Here is a 25,174-nt window from a genome sequence, read left to right on the forward strand (position 1 = left end):
TGCGCATGCGCCGCCTCAGTCGGGGCCTGGCCGCGGGCGGAAGCGGTCGGAGGGGAAGGGGGCTCCGCCTCACGGAGGCCTCCATAGGCCTCATAGCTCCCCATAGCGCCCCATAGAGACCCATAGAGCCCCATAGAGACCCCATAGAGACCCTATGTCGGGGCCGGGGTTGAAGCGCGGCGCCCCCGAACCCGGGGGGGGCCCCCCTGAGAAGAAGCCCCCCCGGGAGGAGCAGGCCCCGACCACGCTCATTGAGCCCCTGCGGCTGGGAGGGATCTCCTCTACGGTGAGGGGATAGGGGGGATATGGGGGGGCTATGGGGGTCTATGGGGGGACTATGGGGGTCTATGGGGGGTCTATGGTGGTCTATGGGGTGGTATTGGGGTCTATGGGGGGTCTATGGGGGTCTATGGGGGGTCTATGGGGGTCTATGGGGGTCTATGGGGGTCTATGGGGGGCCATGGGGGTCTATGGGGGGTATGGGGGTCTATGGGGTGGTATTGGGGGCTATGGGGATATGGGGGTCTATGGGGGGTCTATGGGGGTCTATGGGGGGTCTATGGGGGTCTATGGGGGTATATGGATGTTATGTGGGGTCTATGGGGGGTCTTTGGGGGATGGGGGTCTTATGGGGGTCTATGGGGGTCTATGGGGGTCTATGGGGGGATATGGGGGTCTATGGGGGTCTATGGGGGGTCTATGGGGGGTCTATGGGGGTCTATGGGGGGTCTATGGGGTCTATGGGGGTCTATGGGGGGTCTATGGGGGTCTATGGGGGTCTATGGGGGTCTATGGGGGGTCTATGGGGGTCTATGGGGGTCTATGGTGTGTCTATGGGGGTCTATGGGGGGGATATGGGGGGTCTATGGGGGTCTATGGGGGTCTATGGGGGGTCTATGGGGGTCTATGGGGGTCTATGGGGGTCTATGGGGGGTCTATGGGGGTCTATGGGGTGGATGGGGTGTGATGGGGGGGTCTATGGGGGTCTATGGGGGTCTATATGGGGGGTCTATGGGGTCTATGGGGGGTCTATGGGGGTCTATGGGGGTCTATGGGGGGTCTATGGGGGTCTATGGGGGTCTATGGGGGGTTATGGGGGGCTATGGGGGTCTATGGGGGTCTATGGGGGTCTATGGGGGTCTATGGGGGTCTATGGGGAGCCGCTTCCATTGAGTGTCAATGGTGCTGGGGAGCGCGGCACGGGGTGGCCGCTAGGGGGCGCCATAGTGCTCTATGGGAGTCTATGGGGGTCTATGGAGAGCATATGGGGAAATGCATGCATTCCTATGTGTTTCTATGGGTCTCTATGGGTCTCTATGGGTCTCTATGGGTCTCTATGGGTCTCTATGGGTCTCTATGGGTCTCTATGGGTCTCTATGGGTCTCTATGGGTCTCTATGGGGTCTCTATGGGTCTCTATGGGTCTCTATGGGTCTCTATGGGTCTCTATGGTGTCTCTATGGTGTCTCTATGGGTCTCTATGGGTCTCTATGGGTCTCTATGGTGTCTCTATGGTGTCTCTATGGTGTCTCTATGGGTCTCTATGGTGTCTCTATGGGTCTCTATGGGTCTCTATGGGTCTCTATGGGTCTCTATGGTGTCTCTATGGGTCTCTATGGGTCCCTATGGGTCTCTATGGGTCTCTATGGGTCTCTATGGGTCTCTACAGGAGGAGATGGACGTGAAGGTGCTCCAGTTCCGCAACAAGCGCTTGGCCGAGCGCCTCGAGCGGCGCCAGGCGGTGGAGGACGAACTGAGGGAGCGCATTGAGCGCCTGGAGGAGCGCCAGGCCACCGACGACGCCACCCTGCTGCTGGTCAATAGGTCCTGGGCACAGGTACCTGCCCCATAGAGACCCATAGGGACCCATAGAGACCCATAGAGACCCATAGAGGCGGTGCAGGATGCACTGAGGGAGCGCATTGAGCGCCTGGAGGAGCGCCAGGCCACCGACGACGCCACCCTGCTGCTGGTCAATAGGTCCTGGGCACAGGTACCTGCCCCATAGAGACCCATAGGGACCCATAGAGACCCATAGAGACCCATAGGGACCCATAGAGCCCCATAGAGGCGGTGCAGGATGCACTGAGGGAGCGCATTGAGCGCCTGGAGGAGCGCCAGGCCACCGACGACGCCACCCTGCTGCTGGTCAATAGGTCCTGGGCACAGGTACCTGCCCCATAGAGACCCATAGGGACCCATAGAGACCCATAGGGACCCATAGAGCCCATAGAGCCCCATAGAGCCCCATAGAGGCTGCAGCATGCACATGGAGCCCATAGCCCTGAGGCCCCAGGCCCCAGACGCCACCCTGCTGCTGGTCCATAGGTCCTCACATACCTGCCCCATAGAGACCCATAGGGACCCATAGAGACCCATAGGGACCCATAGAGACCCATAGAGCCCATAGAGCCCCATAGAGGCGGTGCAGGATGCACTGAGGGAGCGCATTGAGCGCCTGGAGGAGCGCCAGGCCACCGACGGCCACCCTGCTGCTGGTCAATAGTCCTGGGCACAGGTACCTGCCCATAGAGACCCATAGGGACCCATAGAGACCCATAGGGACCCATAGAGGCGGTGCAGGATGCCTGAGGGAGCCATTACGCCTGGAGAGCGCCGGGAGACGCACTGTGGGCAATAGGTGGGCAAGGTACCTGCCCCATAGAGACCCATAGAGACCCATAGGGACCCATAGAGACCCATAGGGACCCATAGGGACCCATAGAGGCGGTGCAGGACGCACTGAGGGAGCGCATTGAGCCCTGGAGAGCGCCAGGCCACCGACGCCCCCTGCTGCTGGTCAATAGGTCCTGGCACAGGTACCTGCCCCATAGAGCCCCATAGAGACCCATAGAGACCCATAGAGACCCATAGAGACCCATAGAGGCGGTGTGAGACACTGAGAGAGCGCATTGAGCGCCTGGAGGAGCCCAGGCCACCGAGACGCCACCCTGCTGCTGGTCATAGGTCCTGGGCACAGGTACCTGCCCCATAGAGACCCATAGGGACCCATAGAGACCCATAGAGACCCCATAGAGACACATAGAGACCCATAGAGACCCATAGGGACCCATAGAGACCCCATAGAGACCCATAGGGACCCATAGAGGCGGTGCAGGATGCACTGAGGGAGCGCATTGAGCGCCTGGAGGAGCGCAGGCCACCGACGACGCCACCCTGCTGCTGGTCAATAGGTCCTGGGCACAGGTACCTGCCCCATAGAGACCCATAGGGACCCATAGAGACCCATAGGACCCAGAAGACCCATAGAGACCCATAGGGACCCATAGAGACCCCATAGGGACCCATAGAGACACATAGACATCAATGGATTCCTCTCCAGCCAATCAGAACGCAGCGAGGCAGCGTGTCCTCAGCTGACCCCGCCCCTTTGGCCCTTTAGCGCCCCCTGCTGGCCGCGCCGCAAACCCCTGCCTGCGCCCCCATAGACACCAATAGAGCCCCATAGAGCCCTATAGACACCCCATAGAGACCCATAGACACCAATAGAGCCCCATAGAGCCCTATAGACACCCCATAGAGCCCCATAGAGCCCCATAGAGCCCCATAGATTGCCACATCTACCATCATGCATTGCACAGCCGCTGGTACCCGGCCCGGGACCTCATGCTCATGTCCCACCTGCAGGACAACATCCAGCACGCCGACCCCCCCGTGCAGGTCTGACCCATAGAGACCCATAGGGACCCATAGAGACCCATAGGGACCCATAGAGACCCATAGAGACCCATAGAGACCCCATAGGGACCCATAGAGACACATAGGCATCAATGGGTTCCTCTCCAGCCAATCAGAACGCAGCGAGGCAGCGTGTCCTCAGCTGACCCCGCCCCTTTGGCCCTTTAGCGCCCCCTGCTGGCCGCGCCGCAAACCCCTGCCTGCGCCCCCATAGACACCAATAGAGCCCCATAGAGCCCTATAGACACCCCATAGAGACCCATAGACACCCATAGAGACCCATAGAGCCCTATAGACACCCCATAGAGACCCATAGACACCAATAGAGCCCCATAGAGCCCTATAGACACCCAATAGAGACCCATAGACACCAATAGAGCCTCATAGAGCCGTATAGACACCCCATAGAGACCCATAGACACCCATAGACCCCATAGAGCCCCATAGACACCCCATAGAGACCCATAGACACCCCATAGAGACCCATAGACACCAATAGAGCCCCATAGAGCCCTATAGACACCCTATAGAGACCCAGAGACACCAATAGAGCCCCATGGAACCCTATAGACACCCCATAGAGACCTGTAGACATCAATAGAACCCTATAGGGCCCCTAGTTTTGCCTGTTTCTGCCCTTTTTCACCCTATTTCCCCCCATTTTTGCCTGTTTCTGCCCATTTTTGCCCATTTCTGCCCTTTTTCACCCCATTTCCCCCCATTTTTGCCTGTTTCTGCCCATTTTTGCCCATTTCTGCCCTTTTTCACCCCATTTCCCCCCATTTTTGCCTGTTTCTGCCCATTTTTGCCCATTTCTGCCCTTTTTCACCCCATTTCCCCCCATTTTTGCCTGTTTCTGCCCATTTTTGCCCATTTCTGCCCTTTTTCACCCCATTTCCCCCCATTTTTGCCTGTTTCTGCCCATTTTTGCCCATTTCTGCCCCTTTTCACCCCATTTCTCCCCTATCTCCGCAGCTCGAGGCCGAGGTCCAGGCTCTGCTCCGGCGCTGCGAGGGGGTGGGGGGGGGCCCCCCCCCGTGCCCCTCCCCCCCCGAGCCCCGCCCCGAGGGCCCTGAGCCCCCCCCCAGCGAGGGGGAGGGGCCTGAAAGGAGGGGTGAGTGTGGGGGAGGGGCAATGGGGGTGAATGGGGGGTCAATGGGGGTAATGGGGGGCAATGGGGGGGTAATGGGGGCAATGGGAGTCAATGGGGTAATGGGGGCAGTGGGGTTCAATGGTGGTAATGGAGGTCTGTGGGGGTAATTGGGGGTAATGGGGGTCAAGGGGGGGTAATGGGGTCAATGGGGGTCAATGGGGAGTAATGGGGATCAGTTGGGTAATGGGGGTCTATGGGGTTATGGGGGTTAAGGGGAGTAATGGGGAGTCAATGGGAGTAGTGGCGGTGAATGGGGGGCAATGGGTGTCAATGGGACTCAATGGGGGTAATGGGGTGTCAATGGGGGGGTGATGGGGGTCAGTGTGGTGGTAATTGGGGGATAATGGGGTGATCAATGTAGGGGTACCGGGGGTCACTGGGAAGGTAATTGGGTAATGGGGGTCAATGGGTGGTAATGGGGTCAGTGGGGGGCAAGGGGGGCAATGGGGGTCAGTGGGTGTCAATGGGGTGCAATGGGTGTCAATGGGTCTCAATGGATGTAATGGGTCTCTATGGGTCCCTATGGGTCTCAGTGGGTCTCTATGGGTCCCTATGGGGTCCCTATGGGTCTCATGGGGTCTCTCTCCCCCCAGACCCATGGCCGGGTCCCTGCTCCTCTGCTCCGCCCCCTCCTCCTCCTCCTCCCCCTCCCCCCGCTCCCTCCGCAGCCTCCTTCCTGCTGGCGCTGAGCCGCCAAGGGGCGGGGCCAACGTCAACGGGGGCGGGGCCGACGTCAACAGCGGCGCAAGGGGCGGGGCCGACGCCGACGCAAGGGGCGGGGCCCGGAGGGGAGGGGCTTCGGGCGGCGCTGGCGCGCCTCGTGCACGCGCTGGCCCGGGTCCAGGAGCGCGCGCGCGCCGCCGGGGCCCGCCTGGCCGGAAACGGTGAGGAGGGGAATGGGGTTATTATGGGATGGAATGGGGGGGTATTATGGGATGGAATAGGGGGGTTATTATGGGGGGAATGGGGTGGGAATGGGGTTAGTATGGGATGGAATGGGGGGGAATGGGGTTATTATGGGATGGAATGGGGCTATTATGGGATGGAATAGGGGGGTTATTATGGGGGGAATGGGGGGGGTATGGGGTTATGGGGTGGAATGGGGGGAATGGGGCTATTATGGGATGGAATGGGGGGGTTATGGGGTGGAATGGGGTTATTATGGGATGGAATGGGGTTATTATGGGATAGAATGGGGTTATTATGGGGTGGGAATGGGGTTATTATGGGATGGAATGGGGGGGTATTATGGGATGGAATAGGGGGGTTATGGTGGGAATGGGGTGGGAAAGGGGTTATTATGGGATGGAGTGGGGGTTTATTATGGGATGGAATGGGGTTATTATGGGGTGAATGGGGTTATGGGATGGAGTGGGGTTATGGGATAGAATGGGGGTATTATGGGATGGAGTAGGGGGAATGGGGTTATGGGAGGAATGGGGGGAATGGGGTTATTATGGGATGGAGTGGGGGGATGGGGTTATTATGGGATGGAATGGGGTTATGGGGTGAATGGGGTTATTATGGGGAGGAATGGGGCGCCACTGGGTCCCATTGGGTTCCATTGGGCGCCATTGGGTCTCATTTGTATCCTTGGGTGCCATTGGTTTCCATTGGGTACAGTTGGGTGCCATTGGGTGTCAATCGTTCCATTGGGTGCCATTGGGTATAATGGGGTTCCATTGGTATCATTGGAACCCATTGGGTTCCATTGGGTGCCATTGGTTTCCGTTGGGTACAGTTGGGTCCCATTGGTATCATTGGGTGCTGTTGGGTGCCGTTGAGTTTCATTGGGTGCCATTGGTACAGTTGGGTCCCATTGGGTTCCATTGGGTGCCATTGAGTCCCATTGGTATCATTGGTTTCCATTGGGTCCCATTGGTATCCTGGGGTCCCGTTGAGTGCCATTGGTTTCCATTGGGTCCCATTGGCTCCCGTTGGGTCCCATTGGTATCATTGGCTCCCATTGACCCCATTGACCCCCACTGACCCCCATTGACTCCCATTGGCTGCCATTGACCCCCATTGACCCCCATTGCTTGTCCCCCCCCAGCGGAGCTACCGGAGCCGGGCCGGGCGCTGCTGCGGGAGCTGCTGCGGGAGCACCGGAGGCTGCAGGACCTGACCCTGCAGCTGCAGGAGAAACACCAGAGGGAGGGGCTGGAGGTGAGGGGTCATGGGGGGCAATGGGGGGCAATGGGGGGCAATGGGGGTCAATGGGGTAATGGGGGTCAATGGGGGTGATAAGGTCAATGGGGTAATGGGGGTGATGGGGTAATGGGGGCAATGGGGTAATGGGGGTCAATGGGGTAATGGGGGTAATGGGGTTCAATGGGGCAATGGGGTAATGGGGGCAATGGTGTAATGGGGGTCAATGGGAGTGATGGGGATCAATGGGGCAGTAGGGCTCAATTGGGCCGTGGGAGGTAATGGGGATCAATGGGGGTCAATGGGGGTGATGGGCTCAATGGGGTAATGGGGGTGATGGGGTCAGTGGGGGTGATGGGGGTAATGGAGGAGAATGGGGATCAATGGGGGTAATGGGGGCCAATAGGGGAATGGGGGTATTATGCTTATGGGTATCCCTATGAGTATCCCTATGGGTGTCCCCATGCATCCCTATGGGTATCTCTATGGTATTCCTATGGGTATCTCTATGGGTATCTCTATGGGTATCCCTATGGGTATCCCTATGGGTATCTCTATGGGTATCCCTATGGGTATCTCTATGGGCATCCCCTATGGGTCTCTGTATGGGTGTCCCTATGGGTATCCCTATGGGTCTCTCTATGGGCATCCCCTACGGGTATCTCTATGGGTATCTCTATGGGTATCCCTATGGGTATCTCTATGGGCATCCCCTATGGGTCTCTCTATGGGTGTCCCTATGGGTATCCCTATGGGTCTCTCTATGGGCATCCCCTAGGGGTATCTCTATGGGTGTCCCTATGGGTATCCCTATGGGTCTCTCTATGGGTATCCCCTATGGGTATTTCTATGGGTATCCCTATGGGTCTCTCTATGGGCATCCCCTATGGGTCTCTCTATGGGCATCCCCTATGGGTCTCTCTATGGGCATCCCCTATGGGTCTCTCTATGGGTGTCCCCTATGGGTCTCTCTATGGTATCCCTATGGGTCTCTCTATGGGCATCCGCTATGGGTCTCTCTATGGGTATCCCTATGGGTCTCTCTATGGGCATCCCCTATGGGTCTCTCTATGGGTATCCCTATGGGTCTCTCTATGGGTATCCCCTATGGGTCTCTCTATGGGTGTCCCTATGGGTCTCTCTATGGGCATCCCCTATGGCTCTCTCTATGTTATCCCTATGGGTGCCCCCAGCTGGCAGAGCTCCAGGACAAGGCCACATCGGCCGAGACGAAGGTGCTGGAGATGGGGACCACGCTGGAGGGGCTGCAGTGGGACAGCGCCAAGCTCCGCAAGCGCGAGGGCCGCCTGGACCGGCGCCTGGCCGAGGCCCTGGAGCAGGTGAGGCCTGGCCCCATAGCAGGCCCCATAGAATCCAGTGTGGCCCCATAGCAGCCATTGTGGCCCTATAGCATCCATTGCGTCACCATAGCAACCGTTGCATCACCATAGGATCCATTGCGTCACCATAGGGACCATTGTGTTGCTATAGCAGCCATTGCGTCACCATAGCAACCATTGTGTTGCTATAGCATCCATTGTGTCACCATAGCAACCGTTGCATCACAATAGCAGCCATTGCGTCACCATAGCGACCATTGTGTTGCTATAGCATCCATTGCATCACCATAGTATCCATTGTGTTGCTATAGCATCCATTGCGTTACCATAGCAACCATTGTGTTGCTATAGCATCCATTGCATCACCATACTATCCATTACGTCACTATAGCATCCATTGCATCACCATACTATCCATTGCGTCACTATAGCATCCATTGCGTTGCCGTAGCAACCATTGCGTCACCATGGCATCCATTGCGTCACTATAGCATCCATTGCGTCACTATAGCATCCATTGCGTCGCCATAGCAGCCATTGCATCACCATAGCAGCCATTGCGTCGCCATAGCAACCGTTGCTTCACCATAGCAACCATTGTGTTGCTATAGCATCCATTGCATCACCATATCATCCATTGCATCGCCATAGTAACCATTGCGTCACCATAGCATCCATTGCGTCACCATAGCATTGATTGCGTCACCATAGCAACCATTGCGCCACCATAGCAGCCATTGCGTCGCCATAGCAACCGTTGCATCTCCATAGCATCCATTGCGTCGCCATAGCAACCGTTGTGTTGCTATAGCATTCATTGCATCACCATAGCAGCCATTGCATCACCATAGCAACCATTGCATCACCATAGTATCCATTGCATTCCCATAGCAACCATCACGTCCCCATAGCATCCATTGTGTCCCCATAGCAACTATTGTGTCACCATAGCATCCATTCTGTTGCCATAGCAACCATTGCATTCCCCATAGCATCCATTGTGTCGCCATAGCAACCATCGTGACCCCATAACAACCATTGCATCGTTATAGCAATCATCGCGTCCCCATAGCATCCATTGCGTCCCCATAGCATCCATTGCATCCCCATAGCAACCATTGCATCCCCATAGCATCCACCACATCCCCATAGCATCCATTGCATCCCCATAGTATCCGTTGTGTTGCCATAGCAACCATTCTATTGCCATAGCATCCATTGTGTCCTTATAGCATCCCATGTTCCCATAGCATCCATTGTGTCACCATAGCAACCATTGCCCCCCATTGCCCCATTACTCCCATTGATCCCATTACTCCCGTTGCCCCCCATTGCTCCATTACCCCCATTGATCCCATTACTCCCATTGCCCCCCATTGCCCCATTACCCCCATTGATCCCATTCCCCCCCATTGACCCCCATCTCCCCATTATCCCCAGCTTACCTCTGGCTCCTATGGCTCCGCCAGCTCCGGAGGCTTCCAAGGGGGGCAAATCACCCTCAGCATGCAGAAGGTATGGGGCTCTATGGGGCAGGGGTGTGGGGGGGGTTCCTATGGGTCTATTATGGGGGGCAATGGGGGGTAATGGGGGTCAATGGGGGTCAATGGGGGGTAATGGGGGTCAATGGGGGGCAATGGGGGTCAATGGGGGTAATGGGGGTCAATGGGGGGCAATGGGGGTCAATGGGGGGTAATGGGGGTAATGGGGGTCAATGGGGGTCAATGGGGGGTAATGGGGGGTAATGGGGGTCAATGGGGGCAATGGGGGTAATGGGGGTCAATGGGGGGCAATGGGGGTAATGGGGGGCAATGGGGGGTAATGGGTGTCAATGGGGGGCAATGGGGGTCAATGCTATGGGGTGACCCCATTGTTGTGGGGCAGTTTGAGATGCTGAACGCGGAGCTGGAGGGGAACCAGGAGCTGGCCAACAGCCGCATGGCCGAGCTGGAGAAGCTGCAGCAGGAGCTGCAACAGGCAGTAAGGGGGCACGAGCGACTCAAGGTAATGGGGGGCAATGGGGGTAATGGGGGTAATGGGGGTGATGGGGGTAATGGGGGTGATGGGGGGTAATGGGGTAATGGGGGTAATGGGGGTAATGGGAGTGATGGGGTAATGGGGGGTAATGGGGGCAATGGGGGTAATGGGGTAATGGGGTAATGGGGGTGATGGGGGTGATGGGGGTAATGGGGGCAATGGGGGTCAATGGGGGTAATGGGTCAGGGCCACCAATGCCCCATCGCGACCATGGAGGCACCCAAAGGGGCCATTGAGGGCGTTGGGGATGTCTGCAGGTACACGTCACACGCATGAATACTTAGGGCACATGTGTGTTGTATGTATGTAACTTATATGTAACAGACATGACCACATATAACATGGATGTAAGACGCGTGTAGTGTGTTCTTACCGCCCATGAACACAGGTGACACATGTAACACAGATGACCCCCTATGTTCGCACGTGCCTTGTCCTTAGCACGTATGAACACACATGTAACATGTATGTAACTTACATAAATATATGTAATATGCATGTACCCTGTGCTTCACACCTGTGGATGGGGTGACACAAGGAACGCAGGTGTTTCAGGCATGTACCTTGTATTTAACACACATGACCACCCATGTAACACGCATGGCTCCCCATGTAACACATATGACCACACAAGTAACACATATGACTCCACATATACCCCATATGTAACACAAACACACGTAACATATGTAGTATGTAGTCTGTATTTAACATGCACGACAAGCCATGTAACATGTATGGCCATGCATGTAACACACATGACCGCACATGTAACATGGATGTAACACAAAGGAACACACATAACATGTATGTAACATGTAGCCCGTATTTAACACGTATGACCACCCATGTAACACACATGACCACCCATGTGACCTGCATGAACACATATGTAACATGTATGTATCACACATGACCACCCATGTAACCTGCATGAAGACATATGTAGCATGTATGTAACGCACATGACCACCCATGTAACCTGCATGAAGACATATGTAGCGTGTATGTAACACATATGACCACCCATGTAACATGTACGACCACCCATGTAACATGTATGTAGCACCCATGTAACACACATGACCCCCATGTACCCCGCATGACCACCTATGTACCATGTATGTAGCACCCATGTAACACACATGACCACCTATGAACCATGTATGTAGCACCCATGTAACTGGCATGACCACCCATGTAACACCCATGACCACCCATGTAACACGCATGGCCACCCATGTAACACGTATGTAGCACCCATGTAACACACATGACCACTCACGTAACACCCATGACCACCCATGTAACCCGCATGAACACCCATGTAACAGGTATGTAACCCGTATGTAACATGTATGTAGCACCCACGTAACATGCATGGCCACCCATGTAACACACATGACCACCCATGTAACATGTATGTAGCACCCATGACTACCCATGTAACACGCATGACCGCCCATGTAACGCGCATGACCACCCATGTAACACATATGTAGCGCACATGTAACACACATGACCACCCATGTAACACGCATGACCACCCATGTACCATGTATGTACCACCCATGACCACCTATGTAACACGTATGTAGCACCCATGTAACACACATGACCACCCATGTGACATGTATGTATCACCCATGTAACCCGCATGACCACCCATGTAACCTGTATGTAGCACCCATATAACACGTATGTATTGCCCATGTAACATGTATGACCACCCCTGTAACACCCATGACCACCCCTGTAACACACATGACCACCGATGTAACACCCATGACCACCCATGTAACACGTATGTAGCACCCACGTAACACACGTGACCACCCATGTAACATGTATGTAGCGCCCATGTAACACCCATGACCACCCATGTAACATGTATGTAGCGCCCATGTAACACCCATGACTACCCATGTACCACGTATGTACCCCGCATGTACCGCGCGTGCCCCGCAGGTGGCGCTGCGCTCGCTGCCCGAGGAGGCGGTCAAGGACACCCTCGAGTACAAGGTGCTGCAGTCCCAGTTCTCGCTGCTCTACCACGAGAGCCTGCAGGTGAAGACCCAGCTGGACGAGGCCCGCGCCCTGCTCCTCACCACCAAGAACAGCCACCTGCGGCACATCGAGCACATGGAGGTGGGGACACTGGGGGCCACTGGGGGCCATTGGGGGTCATTGAGTCCATTGGGGTTCCATTGGGGGCCATTGGGGACCATTCATGTTCATTGGGGGTCATTGAGTCCATTGGAGTCCCATTGGGTACCATTGCTGCTCCTCACCACCAAGAACAGCCACCTGCGGCACATCGAGCACATGGAGGTGGGGACACTGGGGACCATTGACTCCATTGGGGGTCATTGAGTCCATTGGGGGCCATTGGGGACCATTGAGTCCATTGGGGTCCCATTGGGGCCATTGAGTCCATTGGGGTCCCATTGGGGCCATTGAGTCCATTGGAGGCCATTGGGGACCATTGAGTCCATTGGGGTCCCATTGGGGCCATTGAGTCCATTGGGGTCCCATTGGGGCCATTGAGTCCATTGGAGGCCATTGGGGACCATTGAGTCCATTGGGGGCCATTGGGAACCATTGAGTCCATTGGGGTCCCATTGGGGCCATTGAGTCCATTGGGGACCATTGAGGACCATTGGGTCCATTGAGTGTATTGGGGTCCATTGAGGGCCATTCGTGTCCATTGGGGGCCATTGAGTCCATTGGGGTCCCATTGGGGTCATTGAGTCCATTGGGGTCCCATTGGGGACCATTGAGTCCATTGGGGTCCCATTGGGGACCATTGAGTCCATTGGGGTCCCATTGGGTACCATTGCTGCTCCTCACCACCAAGAACAGCCACCTGCGGCACATCGAGCACATGGAGGTGGGGACACTGGGGACCATTGGGGGCCATTGGGGGCCATTGAGTCCATTGGAGTTCATTGGGACCATTGGGGGCCATTGAGTCCATTGATGCCCATTAGTGCCTATTAGGGTACCATTGCTGCCCATTGGGTACCATTGCTCCCCATTGCTGCCCATTGGGTACCATTGGGTGCCATTGGTGCCCATTGAGTCCATTGGTGCCCATTGAGTCCATTGATGCCCATTAGTGCCTATTAGAGTACCATTGCTGCCCATTGGGTACCATTGCTGCCCATTGGGTGCCATTGGCGCCCATTGAGTCCATTGGTGCCCATTGAGTCCCATTGGCTCCATTGCTCCCCATTACCCCCCCATATAACCTTTACCCATTACCCCCTATACCCCAGAGCGACGAGCTGGGGGTGCAGAAGCGCCTGCGCACCGAGGTCATCCAGCTGGAGGACACCCTGGCCCAGGTGCGCAAGGAGTACGAGATGCTGCGCATCGAGTTCGAGCAGAACCTGGCGGCCAATGAGCAGGCGGGTGAGCATCTGCCCCATAGAGACCCATAGGGACCCATAGGGACCCATAGAGACCCATAGAGACCCATAGGGACCCATAGGGGCCCATAGAGACCCAAGGAGTACGAGATGCTGCGCATCGAGTTCGAGCAGAACCTGGCGGCCAATGAGCAGGCGGGTGAGCATCTGCCCCATAGAGACCCATAGGGACCCATGGAGACCCATAGAGACCCATAGGGACCCATAGAGACCCATAGAGACCCATAGGGACCCAAGGAGTACGAGATGCTGTGCATCGAGTTCGAGCAGAACCTGGCAGCCAATGAGCAGGCGGGTGAGCATCTGCCCCATAGAGACCCATAGGGACCCATAGGGACCCATAGAGACCCATAGAGACCCATAGGGACCCATAGACCCCCCCTAACCCCATTGTCCCTATCTCCCCCCATCAGGCCCCATCAATAGGGAGATGCGCCACCTCATCAGCAGCCTCCAGAACCACAACCACCAGCTCAAGGGGGACGTCCAGCGCTACAAGAGGAAGCTGCGGGAGGTGCAGGCCGAGATCAACAAGGTGGGAGGAGACAGGGGGTGGCGTTGCCCCTTTAAGAGAATGGCGTTGCCCCTTTAAGGCAATGGGTGGCGTTGCCCCTTTAAGGGAACGGGTGGCGTTGCCCCTTTAAGGGATTGGGTGGTGTTGCCCCTTTAAGGCAATGGGTGGCGTTGCCCCTTTAAGAGAATGAGCGTTGCCCCTTTAAGGCAACGGGTGGTGTTGCCCCTTTAAGGCAATGGGTGGTGTTGCCCCTTTAAGGGAATGGGTGGTGTTGCCCCTTTAAGGGAATGGGTGGCGTTGCCCCTTTAAGGGAATGGGTGGTGTTGCCCCTTTAAGGCAGTGGGTGGCGTTGCCCCTGTAAGAGACTGGGTGGCGTTGCCCCTGTAAGAGACTGGGTGGCGTTGCCCCTGTAAGAGACTGGGTGGCGTTGCCCCTTTAAGGCAATGGGTAGCGTTGCCCCTTTAAGGGAATGGGTGGCGTTGCCCTTTTAAGGCAATGGGCGGTGTTGCCCCTTTAAGAGAATAGGTGGCGTTGCCCCTTTAAGGCATTGGGTGGTGTTGCCCCTTTAACGGAATGAGCTATGGGTTCATTGGTGGGGCCCACCCCTCAAGACATCAATGCATGATGTCTTAAAGGGGCCATTAATGGTTCTTTTCCATTAGGCTCTATAGGCCCTGTAAGTGGAAACTATGGGTATGGACTATAGCAAGAGTTTATTGGGGTTTATTGGGGACTATCATGACAGTTTATCATGATTGGGGACTATCAGAAGAGTTTATTGGGGACTATCGCGATAGCTCGTCACACTTTATCGCGATAGCTCGTCACACTTTATCGCGATTGGGGACTATAGCAAGAGTATATTGGAGTTTAGCAGGGTTTATTGGGGACGATCGTGGTAGTTTATCATGATTGGGGACTATCAGAAGAGTTTATTGGGGACTATCGCGATAGCTCGTCACAGCTTATTGCGATAGCTCGTCACAGTTTATCGCGATTGGGGACTATAGCAAGAGTATATTGGAATTTAGCAGGGTTTATTGACTATCAGAAGAGTTTATTGGGGACTATCGCGATAGCTCGTCACAGCTTATCGCGATAGCTCGTCACAGTTTATTGCGATTGGGGACAATAGCAAGAGTATATTGGAGTTTAGCAGGGTTTATTGACTATCAGAAGAGTTTGTTGGGGACTATCGCGATAGCTCGTCACAGTTTATCGCGATAGCTCGTCACAGTTTATTGCGATTGGGGACTATAGCAAGAGTATATTGGAGTTTAGCAGGGTTTATTGACTATCAGAAGAGTTTGTCGGGGACTATCGCGATAGCTCGTCACAGTTTATCGCGATAGCTCGTCACAGTTTATCGCGATTGGGGACTATAACAAGAGTATATTGGAGTTTAACAGGGTTTATTGACTATCAGAAGAGTTTATTGGGGACTATCGCGATAGCTCGTCACAGCTTATCGCGATAGCTCGTCACAGTTTATCGCGATTGGGGACTATAGCAAGAGTATATTGGAGTTTAGCAGGGTTTATTGACTATCAGAAGAGTTTATTGGGGACTATCGCGATAGCTCGTCACAGTTTATTGCGATTGGGGACTATAGCAAGAGTATATTGGAGTTTAGCAGGGTTTATTGACTATCAGAAGAGTTTGTTGGGGACTATCGCGATAGCTCGTCACAGTTTATCGCGATAGCTCATCACAGTTTATCGCGATTGGGGACTATAGCAAGAGTATATTGGAGTTTAGCAGGGTTTATTGACTATCAGAAGAGTTTATTGGGGACTATCGCGATAGCTCGTCACAGCTTATCGCGATTGGGGACTATAGCAAGAGTATATTGGAGTTTAGCAGGGTTTATTGACTATCAGAAGAGTTTATTGGGGACTATCGCGATAGCTCGTCACAGCTTATCGCGATAGCTCGTCACAGTTTATTGCGATTGGGGACTATAGCAAGGTATATTTGGAGTTAGCATTTATTCTATCAGAAGAGTTTGTTGGGGACTATCGCGATAGCTCGTCACAGTTTATCGCGATAGCTCGTCACAGTTTATTGCGATTGGGGACTATAGCAAGAGTATATTGGAGTTTAGCAGGGTTTATTGACTATCAGAAGAGTTTATTGGGGACTATCGCGATAGCTCGTCACAGTTTATCGCGATAGCTCGTCACAGTTTATCGCGATTGGGGACTATAGCAAGAGTATATTGGAGTTTAGCAGGGTTTATTGACTATCAGAAGAGTTTATTGGGGACTATCGCGATAGCTCGTCACAGCTTATCGCGATAGCTCGTCACAGTTTATCGCGATTGGGGACTATAGCAAGAGTATATTGGAGTTTAGCAGGGTTTATTGACTATCAGAAGAGTTTATTGGGGACTATCGCGATAGCTCGTCACAGTTTATTGCGATTGGGGACTATAGCAAGAGTATATTGGAGTTTAGCAGGGTTTATTGACTATCAGAAGAGTTTATCGGGGACTATCGCGATAGCTCGTCACAGTTTATCGCGATAGCTCGTCACAGTTTATCGCGATTGGGGACTATAGCAAGAGTATATTGGAGTTTAGCAGGGTTTATTGACTATCAGAAGAGTTTATTGGGGACTATCGCGATAGCTCGTCACAGCTTATCGCGATAGCTCGTCACAGTTTATCGCGATTGGGGACTATAGCAAGAGTATATTGGAGTTTAGCAGGGTTTATTGACTATCAGAAGAGTTTATTGGGGACTATCGCGATAGCTCGTCACAGCTTATCGCGATAGCTCGTCACAGTTTATTGCGATTGGGGACAATAGCAAGAGTATATTGGAGTTTAGCAGGGTTTATTGACTATCAGAAGAGTTTATTGGGGACTATCGCGATAGCTCGTCACGGCTTATCGCGATAGCTCGTCACAGTTTATTGCGATTGGGGACTATAGCAAGAGTATGTTGGAGTTTAGCAGGGTTTATTGACTATCAGAAGAGTTTATTGGGGACTATCGCGATAGCTCGTCACAGCTTATCGCGATAGCTCGTCACAGTTTATCGCGATTGGGGACTATAGCAGGAGTATATTGGAGCTTAGCAGGGTTTATTGGGGACTATAAACAACATTTTATACATACATAACAACATATTGGGGACTATCGCGATAGCTCGTCACAGTTTATCGTGATTGGGGACTATAGCAAGAGTATGTTGGAGTTTAGCAGGGTTAATTGACTATCAGAAGAGTTTATTGGGGACTATCGCGATAGCTTGTCACAGCTTATCGCGATAGCTCGTCACAGTTTATTGCGATTTGGGGACAATAGCAAGAGTATGTTGGAGTTTAGCAGGGTGTATTGACTATCAGAAGAGTTTATTGGGGACTATCGCGATAGCTCGTCACGGCTTATCGCGATAGCTCGTCACAGTTTATTGCGATTGGGGACAATAGCAAGAGTATACTGGAGTTTAGCAGGGTTTATTGACTATCAGAAGAGTTTGTTGGGGACTATCGCGATAGCTCGTCACGGCTTATCGCGATAGCTCGTCACAGTTTATTGCGATTGGGGACAGTAGCAAGAGTATGTTGGAGTTTAGCAGGGTGTATTGACTATCAGAAGAGTTTATTGGGGACTATCGCGATAGCTCGTCACGGCTTATCGCGATAGCTCGTCACAGTTTATTGCGATTGGGGACAATAGCAAGAGTATATCGGAGTTTAGCAGGGTGTATTGACTATCAGAAGAGTTTATTGGGGACTATCGCGATAGCTCGTCACAGTTTATCGCGATAGCTCGTCACAGTTTATTGCGATTGGGGACTATAGCGGGAGTATATTGGAGTTTAGCAGGGTTTATTGACTATCAGAAGAGTTTATTGGGGACTATCGCGATAGCTCTTCACAGCTTATCGCGATAGCTCGTCACAGTTTATCGCGATTGGGGACTACAGCAGGAGTATATTGGAGCTTAGCAGGGTTTATTGGGGACTATAAACAACATTTTATACATACATAACAACATATTGGGGACTATCGCGATAGCTCGTCACAGTTTATCGCGATTGGGGACTATAGCAAGAGAAGAGTATATTGGAGTTTAGCAGGGTTTATTGGGGAGTATCGTGATAGTTTATCACAGTTTATCATGATTGGGGACTATCAGACGAGTTTATTGGGGACTATCGCGATAGCTCGTCACAGTTTATCGCGATAGCTCGTCACAGCTTATCGCGATAGCTCGTCACAGTTTATTGCGATTTGGGGACTATAGCAAGAGTATGTTGGAGTTTAGCAGGGTGTATTGAGTATCAGAAGAGTTTATTGGGGACTATGGCGATAGCTCGTCACGGCTTATCGCAATAGCTCGTCACAGTTTATTGCTATTGGGGACTATAGCAAGAGTATGTTGGAGTTTAGCAGGGTTTATTGACTATCAGAAGAGTTTGTTGGGGACTATCGCGATAGCTCGTCACAGTTTATCACGATAGCTCGTCACAGTTTATCGCGATTGGGGACTATAGCAACAGTATATTGGAGTTTAGCAGGGTTTATTGAGTATCAGAAGAGTTTATTGGGGACTATCGCGATAGCTCGTCACAGTTTATTGCGATTGGGGACTATAGCAAGAGTATACTGGAGTTTAGCAGGGTTTATTGACTATCAGAAGAGTTTGTTGGGGACTATCGCGATAGCTCGTCACAGTTTATCGCGATTGGGGACTATAGCAGGAGTATATTGGAGTTTAGCAGGGTTTATTGACTATCAGAAGAGTTTACTGGGGACTATCGCGATAGCTCGTCACAGTTTATCACGATAGCTCGTCACAGTTTATCGCGATTGGGGACTATAGCAAGAGTATATTGGAGTTCAGCAGGGTTTATTGACTATCAGAAGAGTTTGTTGGGGACTATCGCGATAGGTCGTCACAGTTTATCGCGATTGGGGACTATAGCAAGAGTATATTGGAGTTCAGCAGGGTTTATTGACTATCAGAAGAGTTTATTGGGGACTATCGCGATAGCTCGTCACAGTTTATCGCGATAGCTCGTCACAGTTTATCGCGATTGGGGACTATAGCAAGAGTATATTGGAGTTTAGCAGGGTTTATTGACTATCAGAAGAGTTTGTTGGGGACTATCGCGATAGCTCGTCACAGTTTATCGCGATAGCTCGTCACAGTTTATCGCGATTGGGGACTATAGCAAGAGTATGTTGGAGTTTAGCGGGGTTTATTAACTATCAGAAGAGTTTGTTGGGGACTATCGCGATAGCTCGTCACAGTTTATCGCGATAGCTCGTCACAGTTTATCGCGATTGGGGACTATAGCAAGAGTATATTGGAGTTTAGCAGGGTTTATTGACTATCAGAAGAGTTTGTTGGGGACTATCGCGATAGCTCGTCACAGTTTATCGCGATAGCTCGTCACAGTTTATTGCGATTGGGGACTATAGCAAGAGTATGTTGGAGTTTAGCAGGGTTTATTGACTATCAGAAGAGTTTATTGGGGACTATCGCGATAGTCGTCACAGTTTATCGCGATAGCTCGTCACAGTTTATTGCGATTGGGGACTATAGCAAGAGTATATTGGAGTTTAGCAGGGTTTATTGACTATCAGAAGAGTTTATTGGGGACTATCGCGATAGCTCGTCACAGCTTATCGCGATAGCTCGTCACAGTTTATCGCGATTGGGGACTATAGCAAGAGTATATTGGAGTTTAGCAGGGTTTATTGACTATCAGAAGAGTTTATTGGGGACTATCGCGATAGCTCGTCAAAGCTTATCGCGATAGCTCGTCACAGTTTATCGCGATTGGGGACTATAGCAGGAGTATATTGGAGTTTAGCAGGGTTTATTGGGGACTATCTTGATAGTTTATTACAGTTTATCATGATTGGGGACTATCACAAGAGTTTATTGGGGACTATCGCGATAGCTCGTCACAGTTTATCGCGATAGCTCGACAGTTTATTGCGATTGGGGACTATAGCAAGAGTATGTTGGAGTTTAGCAGGGTGTATTGACTATCAGAAGAGTTTATTGGGGACTATCGCGATAGCTCGTCAAAGCTTATCGCGATAGCTCGTCACATTTTATTGCGATTGGGGACTATAGCAGGAGTATATTGGAGTTTAGCAGGGTTTATTGACGATCAGAAGAGTTTATTGGGGACTATCGCGATAGCTCGTCACAGTTTATCGCGATAGCTCGTCACAGTTTATTGCGATTGGGGACTATAGCAAGAGTATGTTGGAGTTTAGCAGGGTTTATTGACTATCAGAAGAGTTTGTTGGGGACTATCGCGATAGCTCGTCACAGTTTATCGCGATAGCTCGTCACAGTTTATCGCGATTGGGGACTATAGCGAGAGTATATTGGAGTTCAGCAGGGTTTATTGACTATCAGAAGAGTTTGTTGGGGACTATCGCGATAGCTCGTCACAGTTTATCGCGATAGCTCGTCACAGTTTATTGCGATTGGGGACTATAGCAAGAGTATGTTGGAGTTTAGCGGGGTTTATTAACTATCAGAAGAGTTTTTTGGGGACTATCGCGATAGCTCGTCACGGCTTATCGCGATAGCTCGTCACAGTTTATCGCGATTGGGGACTATAGCAAGAGTATATTGGAGTTCAGCAGGGTTTATTGACTATCAGAAGAGTTTGTTGGGGACTATCGCGATAGCTCGTCACAGTTTATCGCGATTGGGGACTATAGCAAGAGTATATTGTAGTTTAGCAGGGTTTATTGACTATCAGAAGAGTTTACTGGGGACTATCGCGATAGCTCGTCACAGTTTATCACGATAGCTCGTCACAGTTTATCGCGATTGGGGACTATAGCAAGAGTATATTGGAGTTCAGCAGGGTTTATTGACTATCAGAAGAGTTTGTTGGGGACTATCGCGATAGCTCGTCACAGTTTATCGCGATAGCTCGTCACAGTTTATCGCGATTGGGGACTATAGCAAGAGTATATTGGAGTTCAGCAGGGTTTATTGACTATCAGAAGAGTTTGTTGGGGACTATCGCGATAGCTCGTCACAGTTTATCGCGATAGCTCGTCACAGTTTATCGCGATTGGGAACTATAGCAAGAGTATGTTGGAGTTTAGCGGGGTTTATTAACTATCAGAAGAGTTTGTTGGGGACTATCGCGATAGCTCGTCACAGTTTATCGCGATAGCTCGTCACAGTTTATCGCGATTGGGGACTATAGCGAGAGTATATTGGAGTTCAGCAGGGTTTATTGACTATCAGAAGAGTTTGTTGGGGACTATCGCGATAGCTCGTCACAGTTTATCGCGATAGCTCGTCACAGTTTATGCGATTGGGGACTATAGCAAGAGTATGTTGGAGTTTAGCGGGGTTTATTAACTATCAGAAGAGTTTTTTGGGGACTATCGCGATAGCTCGTCAAAGCTTATCGCGATAGCTCGTCACAGCTTATCGCGATTGGGGACTATAGCAGGAGTATATTGGTGTTTAGCAGGGTTTATTGGGGACTATCTTGATAGTTTATTACAGTTTATCATGATTGGGGACTATCACAAGAGTTTATTGGGGACTATCGCGATAGCTCGTCACAGTTTATCGCGATAGCTCGTCACAGTTTATTGCGATTGGGGACTATAGCAAGAGTATGTTGGAGTTTAGCAGGGTTTATTGACTATCAGAAGAGTTTATTGGGGACTATCGCGATAGCTCGTCAAAGCTTATCGCGATAGCTCGTCACAGCTTATCGCGATTGGGGACTATAGCAGGAGTATATTGGTGTTTAGCAGGGTTTATTGGGGACTATCTTGATAGTTTATTACAGTTTATCATGATTGGGGACTATCACAAGAGTTTATTGGGGACTATCGCGATAGCTCGTCACAGTTTATCGCGATAGCTCGTCACAGTTTATTGCGATTGGGGACTATAGCAAGAGTATGTTGGAGTTTAGCAGGGTGTATTGACTATCAGAAGAGTTTATTGGGGACTATCGCGATAGCTCGTCAAAGCTTATCGCGATAGCTCGTCACATTTTATTGCGATTGGGGACTATAGCAGGAGTATATTGGAGTTTAGCAGGGTTTATTGACGATCAGAAGAGTTTACTGGGGACTATCGCGATAGCTCGTCAAAGCTTATCGCGATAGCTCGTCACAGTTTATCGCGATTGGGGACTATAGCAAGAGTATGTTGGAGTTTAGCAGGGTTTATTGACTATCAGAGGAGTTTATTGGGGACTATCGCGATAGCTCGTGGCAGTTTATTGCGATTGGGGACTATAGCAAGAGTTTATTGGGGTTTATTGGGGACTATCATGACAGTTTATCGTGAGTGGGGCCCACCTATAGCATCATATAGCCTCTTTAAGGTGGCTACATCTATAGTGTAGGACTATGGGTAAACTGATAAGACCCATCTATAGCAGTGTGTGTGGCCCCTTTAAGGGGGCTATGGGCCATACTGTAAGGTTATGGGTATAGTGGTGGGTCCCACCCATAAGGTTGCATAGCCCCTTTAAGGGTGTCTATGCGCGTTGTGTCCATAAAGGAGGTAGCCCCTTTAAGAGGATGTGGGGATTGACTTCCTCTGATTGGCTGTTGCCCTTTTAAGGGGCAGAGCCAAACCCTCTCTCGACCAATGGGGTTGCCTGGCCTTAAAAGGGCAATGGGCATGAATGAAGGGCTGTGGGGACAGTAACGGGTCCTTAAAAGGGCATCGTTGTGGGCGGGGCTAAAGGGAGGGAGTGCTCTGTCTCTTAAAGGGGCAACGCCATTATTCACATGCTCCTCCCTTTCTCCTTTAGCTCCGCCTCCAGGCCACCGGCGCCCCTCCCCCTTCCCCCATCGCCCCTCCCCCTCCTCCCCCGCCAACCCCTCCCCCCACCACCCCGACCCCCACCCCTTCCCAGGACGAGCCCCTCCCCCCCTCCACATCCGCACCTCCCCCCTCGGGGGCGGCTCCACCCCCTCCCCCCGCTGGCCCCGCCCCTATAAAGGAGGAAGAAGGAGGAGGGGGCGTGGTCCCCCCTCCTGGCCCCGCCCCCGCCGAGCCCAAGCGGGAGGAGGCGGCCCCGCCCCCTCGGCGGGGAGGGGAGGAGGAGGAGCTCCCGAGCCCCGCCCCCGCCACCCCTCCCCCGCCCCGCTCCAAGGAGCCCCCCCTGCCCCCTCCCCCCCCTGTTCCCATCATGCCCGGGCCCCTCCCCCCTCCCCCTCCCCCCTCCTCCTCCTCCTCCTCTTCCCAATCCAGGCCCGGAGCCTCCCGGGAGAGGCCGAGGGCGAAGGGAGGGGGAGGGGCGGGGGGAGGGGCCCCCCCCGCCCCCCCCGAGGAGGCCAAGAAGAAGGATTCGGAGCTGCTCAAACAACTGCGGGGGGAGCTCAAGTGAGTGGGGGGGTCTATGGGGCTCTATGGGTCTCTATGGGGTGTCTATAGGGCTCTATGGGGCTCTATTGGTGTCTATGGGTCTCTATGGGGTGTCTATAGGGCTCTATGGGGCTCTATTGGTGTCTGTGGGTCTCTATGGGGTGTCTATAGGGCTCTATGGGGCTCTGTTGGTGTCTATAGGTCTCTATGGGTGTCTATAGGGCTCTATGGGGCTCTATTGGTGTCTATGGGTCTCTATGGGTGTCTATGGTGCTCTATGGGGCTCCATTGGTGTCTATGGGTCTCTATGGGGTGTCTATAGGGCTCTATGGGGCTCTATTGGTGTCTATGGGTCTCTATATGGTGTCTATAGGGCTCTATGGGGCTCTATTGGTCTCTATGGGTCTCTATGGGGTGTCTATAGGGCTCTATGGGGCTCTATTGGTGTCTATGGGGGCGCAGGCAGGGGTTTGCAGCGCGGCCAGCAGGGGGCGCTAAAGGGCCAAAGGGGGCGGGGTCAGCTGAGGACACGCTGCCTCGCTGCGTTCTGATTGGCTGGAGAGGAACCCATTGATGTCTATGGGTCCCTATGGGTCCCTATGGGGTCCCTATGGGGTCTCTATGGGTCCCTATGGGTCTCTATGGGTCCCTATGGGGTCTCTATGGGTCTCTATGGGGCGCAGGAAGGCTCAGGAGAGCCAGAAGGAGATGAAGCTGCTCCTGGACATGTACAAGTCGGCCCCCAAGGAGCAGAGGGACAAAGTGCAGCTGATGGCGGCCGAGAGGAAGAGCAAGGCCGAGGTGGGGCCCGACACGCGTGAACACGCGTGAACACGCGTGAACACGCATGAACACACGCTAATACATGTGAGCACAGGCTAATACATGCGAGCATGCTAATACATGCAAATGCACACCAATAGGTGTGAATGCATGTGAACATGTTAATACACGTGAGCACACATGAATACATGTGAACGCGTGCTAATACAGGTGAAGACATGGGGATATGTTCTAGTACATGTGAATACATGTGGGGGTATGCTGTTACATATGAATACATGTGGGCACACTAATACATGTGAACACATGTTAATATGGGGGAATACATGTGAACGTATGCTAATGCGTGTGAATCCATGTGGACATATGTCAATACATGTGTACATATGTTAATACATGTGAATACATTTAAATGTATGCTAATCCACGTGAATACATGTGAATATATGCTCATACATGTGAACACATATGAACATGTACTAATACACGTAATCACATGCTAATACATGTGAGTATATATGGATATGTTACCACACATGAGCACATGTGAGCACACGCTAATACATGCGAACATGCGTGAATGCATGTGAACACACACTAATACATTGGAATACATGTGAATGCATGTGATTACATATGAACATGCTATTACATGTGGGCGCACATGGATACATGTGAACACATGCTAAGACATCTGGGTAAACTTGAGTACATGTGAAGACACGCTAAG

At 52.3% G+C, this 25,174-nt stretch overlaps 1 protein-coding gene across 1 annotated transcript in view; it reads left to right on the forward strand.

Moving 5' to 3' along the window:
- The first annotated feature begins 134 nt into the window (after positions 1-134).
- The window catches only part of RNF40 (ring finger protein 40), a 36,693-nt gene continuing 11,653 nt past the window's right edge, over positions 135-25,174 (forward strand). Inside the window, exons 1-14 of the mRNA XM_061360057.1 lie at positions 135-286; positions 1,669-1,836; positions 4,674-4,812; positions 5,520-5,735; positions 6,905-7,017; positions 8,193-8,339; positions 9,780-9,854; positions 10,224-10,343; positions 12,345-12,524; positions 13,655-13,790; positions 14,221-14,342; positions 23,105-23,493; positions 23,548-23,679; positions 24,345-24,462. Coding sequence (XP_061216041.1) covers positions 155-286; positions 1,669-1,836; positions 4,674-4,812; positions 5,520-5,735; positions 6,905-7,017; positions 8,193-8,339; positions 9,780-9,854; positions 10,224-10,343; positions 12,345-12,524; positions 13,655-13,790; positions 14,221-14,342; positions 23,105-23,493; positions 23,548-23,679; positions 24,345-24,462 — 2,187 coding nt within the window. The 5' untranslated portion in view covers positions 135-154. The remainder of the gene's footprint in view (positions 287-1,668; positions 1,837-4,673; positions 4,813-5,519; positions 5,736-6,904; positions 7,018-8,192; positions 8,340-9,779; positions 9,855-10,223; positions 10,344-12,344; positions 12,525-13,654; positions 13,791-14,220; positions 14,343-23,104; positions 23,494-23,547; positions 23,680-24,344; positions 24,463-25,174) is intronic.

The sequence above is a fragment of the Neopsephotus bourkii genome, unplaced genomic scaffold (genome assembly GCF_033783945.1).
Source record: "Neopsephotus bourkii isolate Nb327-2 ecotype Australia unplaced genomic scaffold, CSIRO-AGI_Nbou_v1 NB_1014, whole genome shotgun sequence".
In the NCBI taxonomy this organism is placed as follows: Eukaryota; Metazoa; Chordata; class Aves; order Psittaciformes; family Psittacidae; genus Neopsephotus; species Neopsephotus bourkii.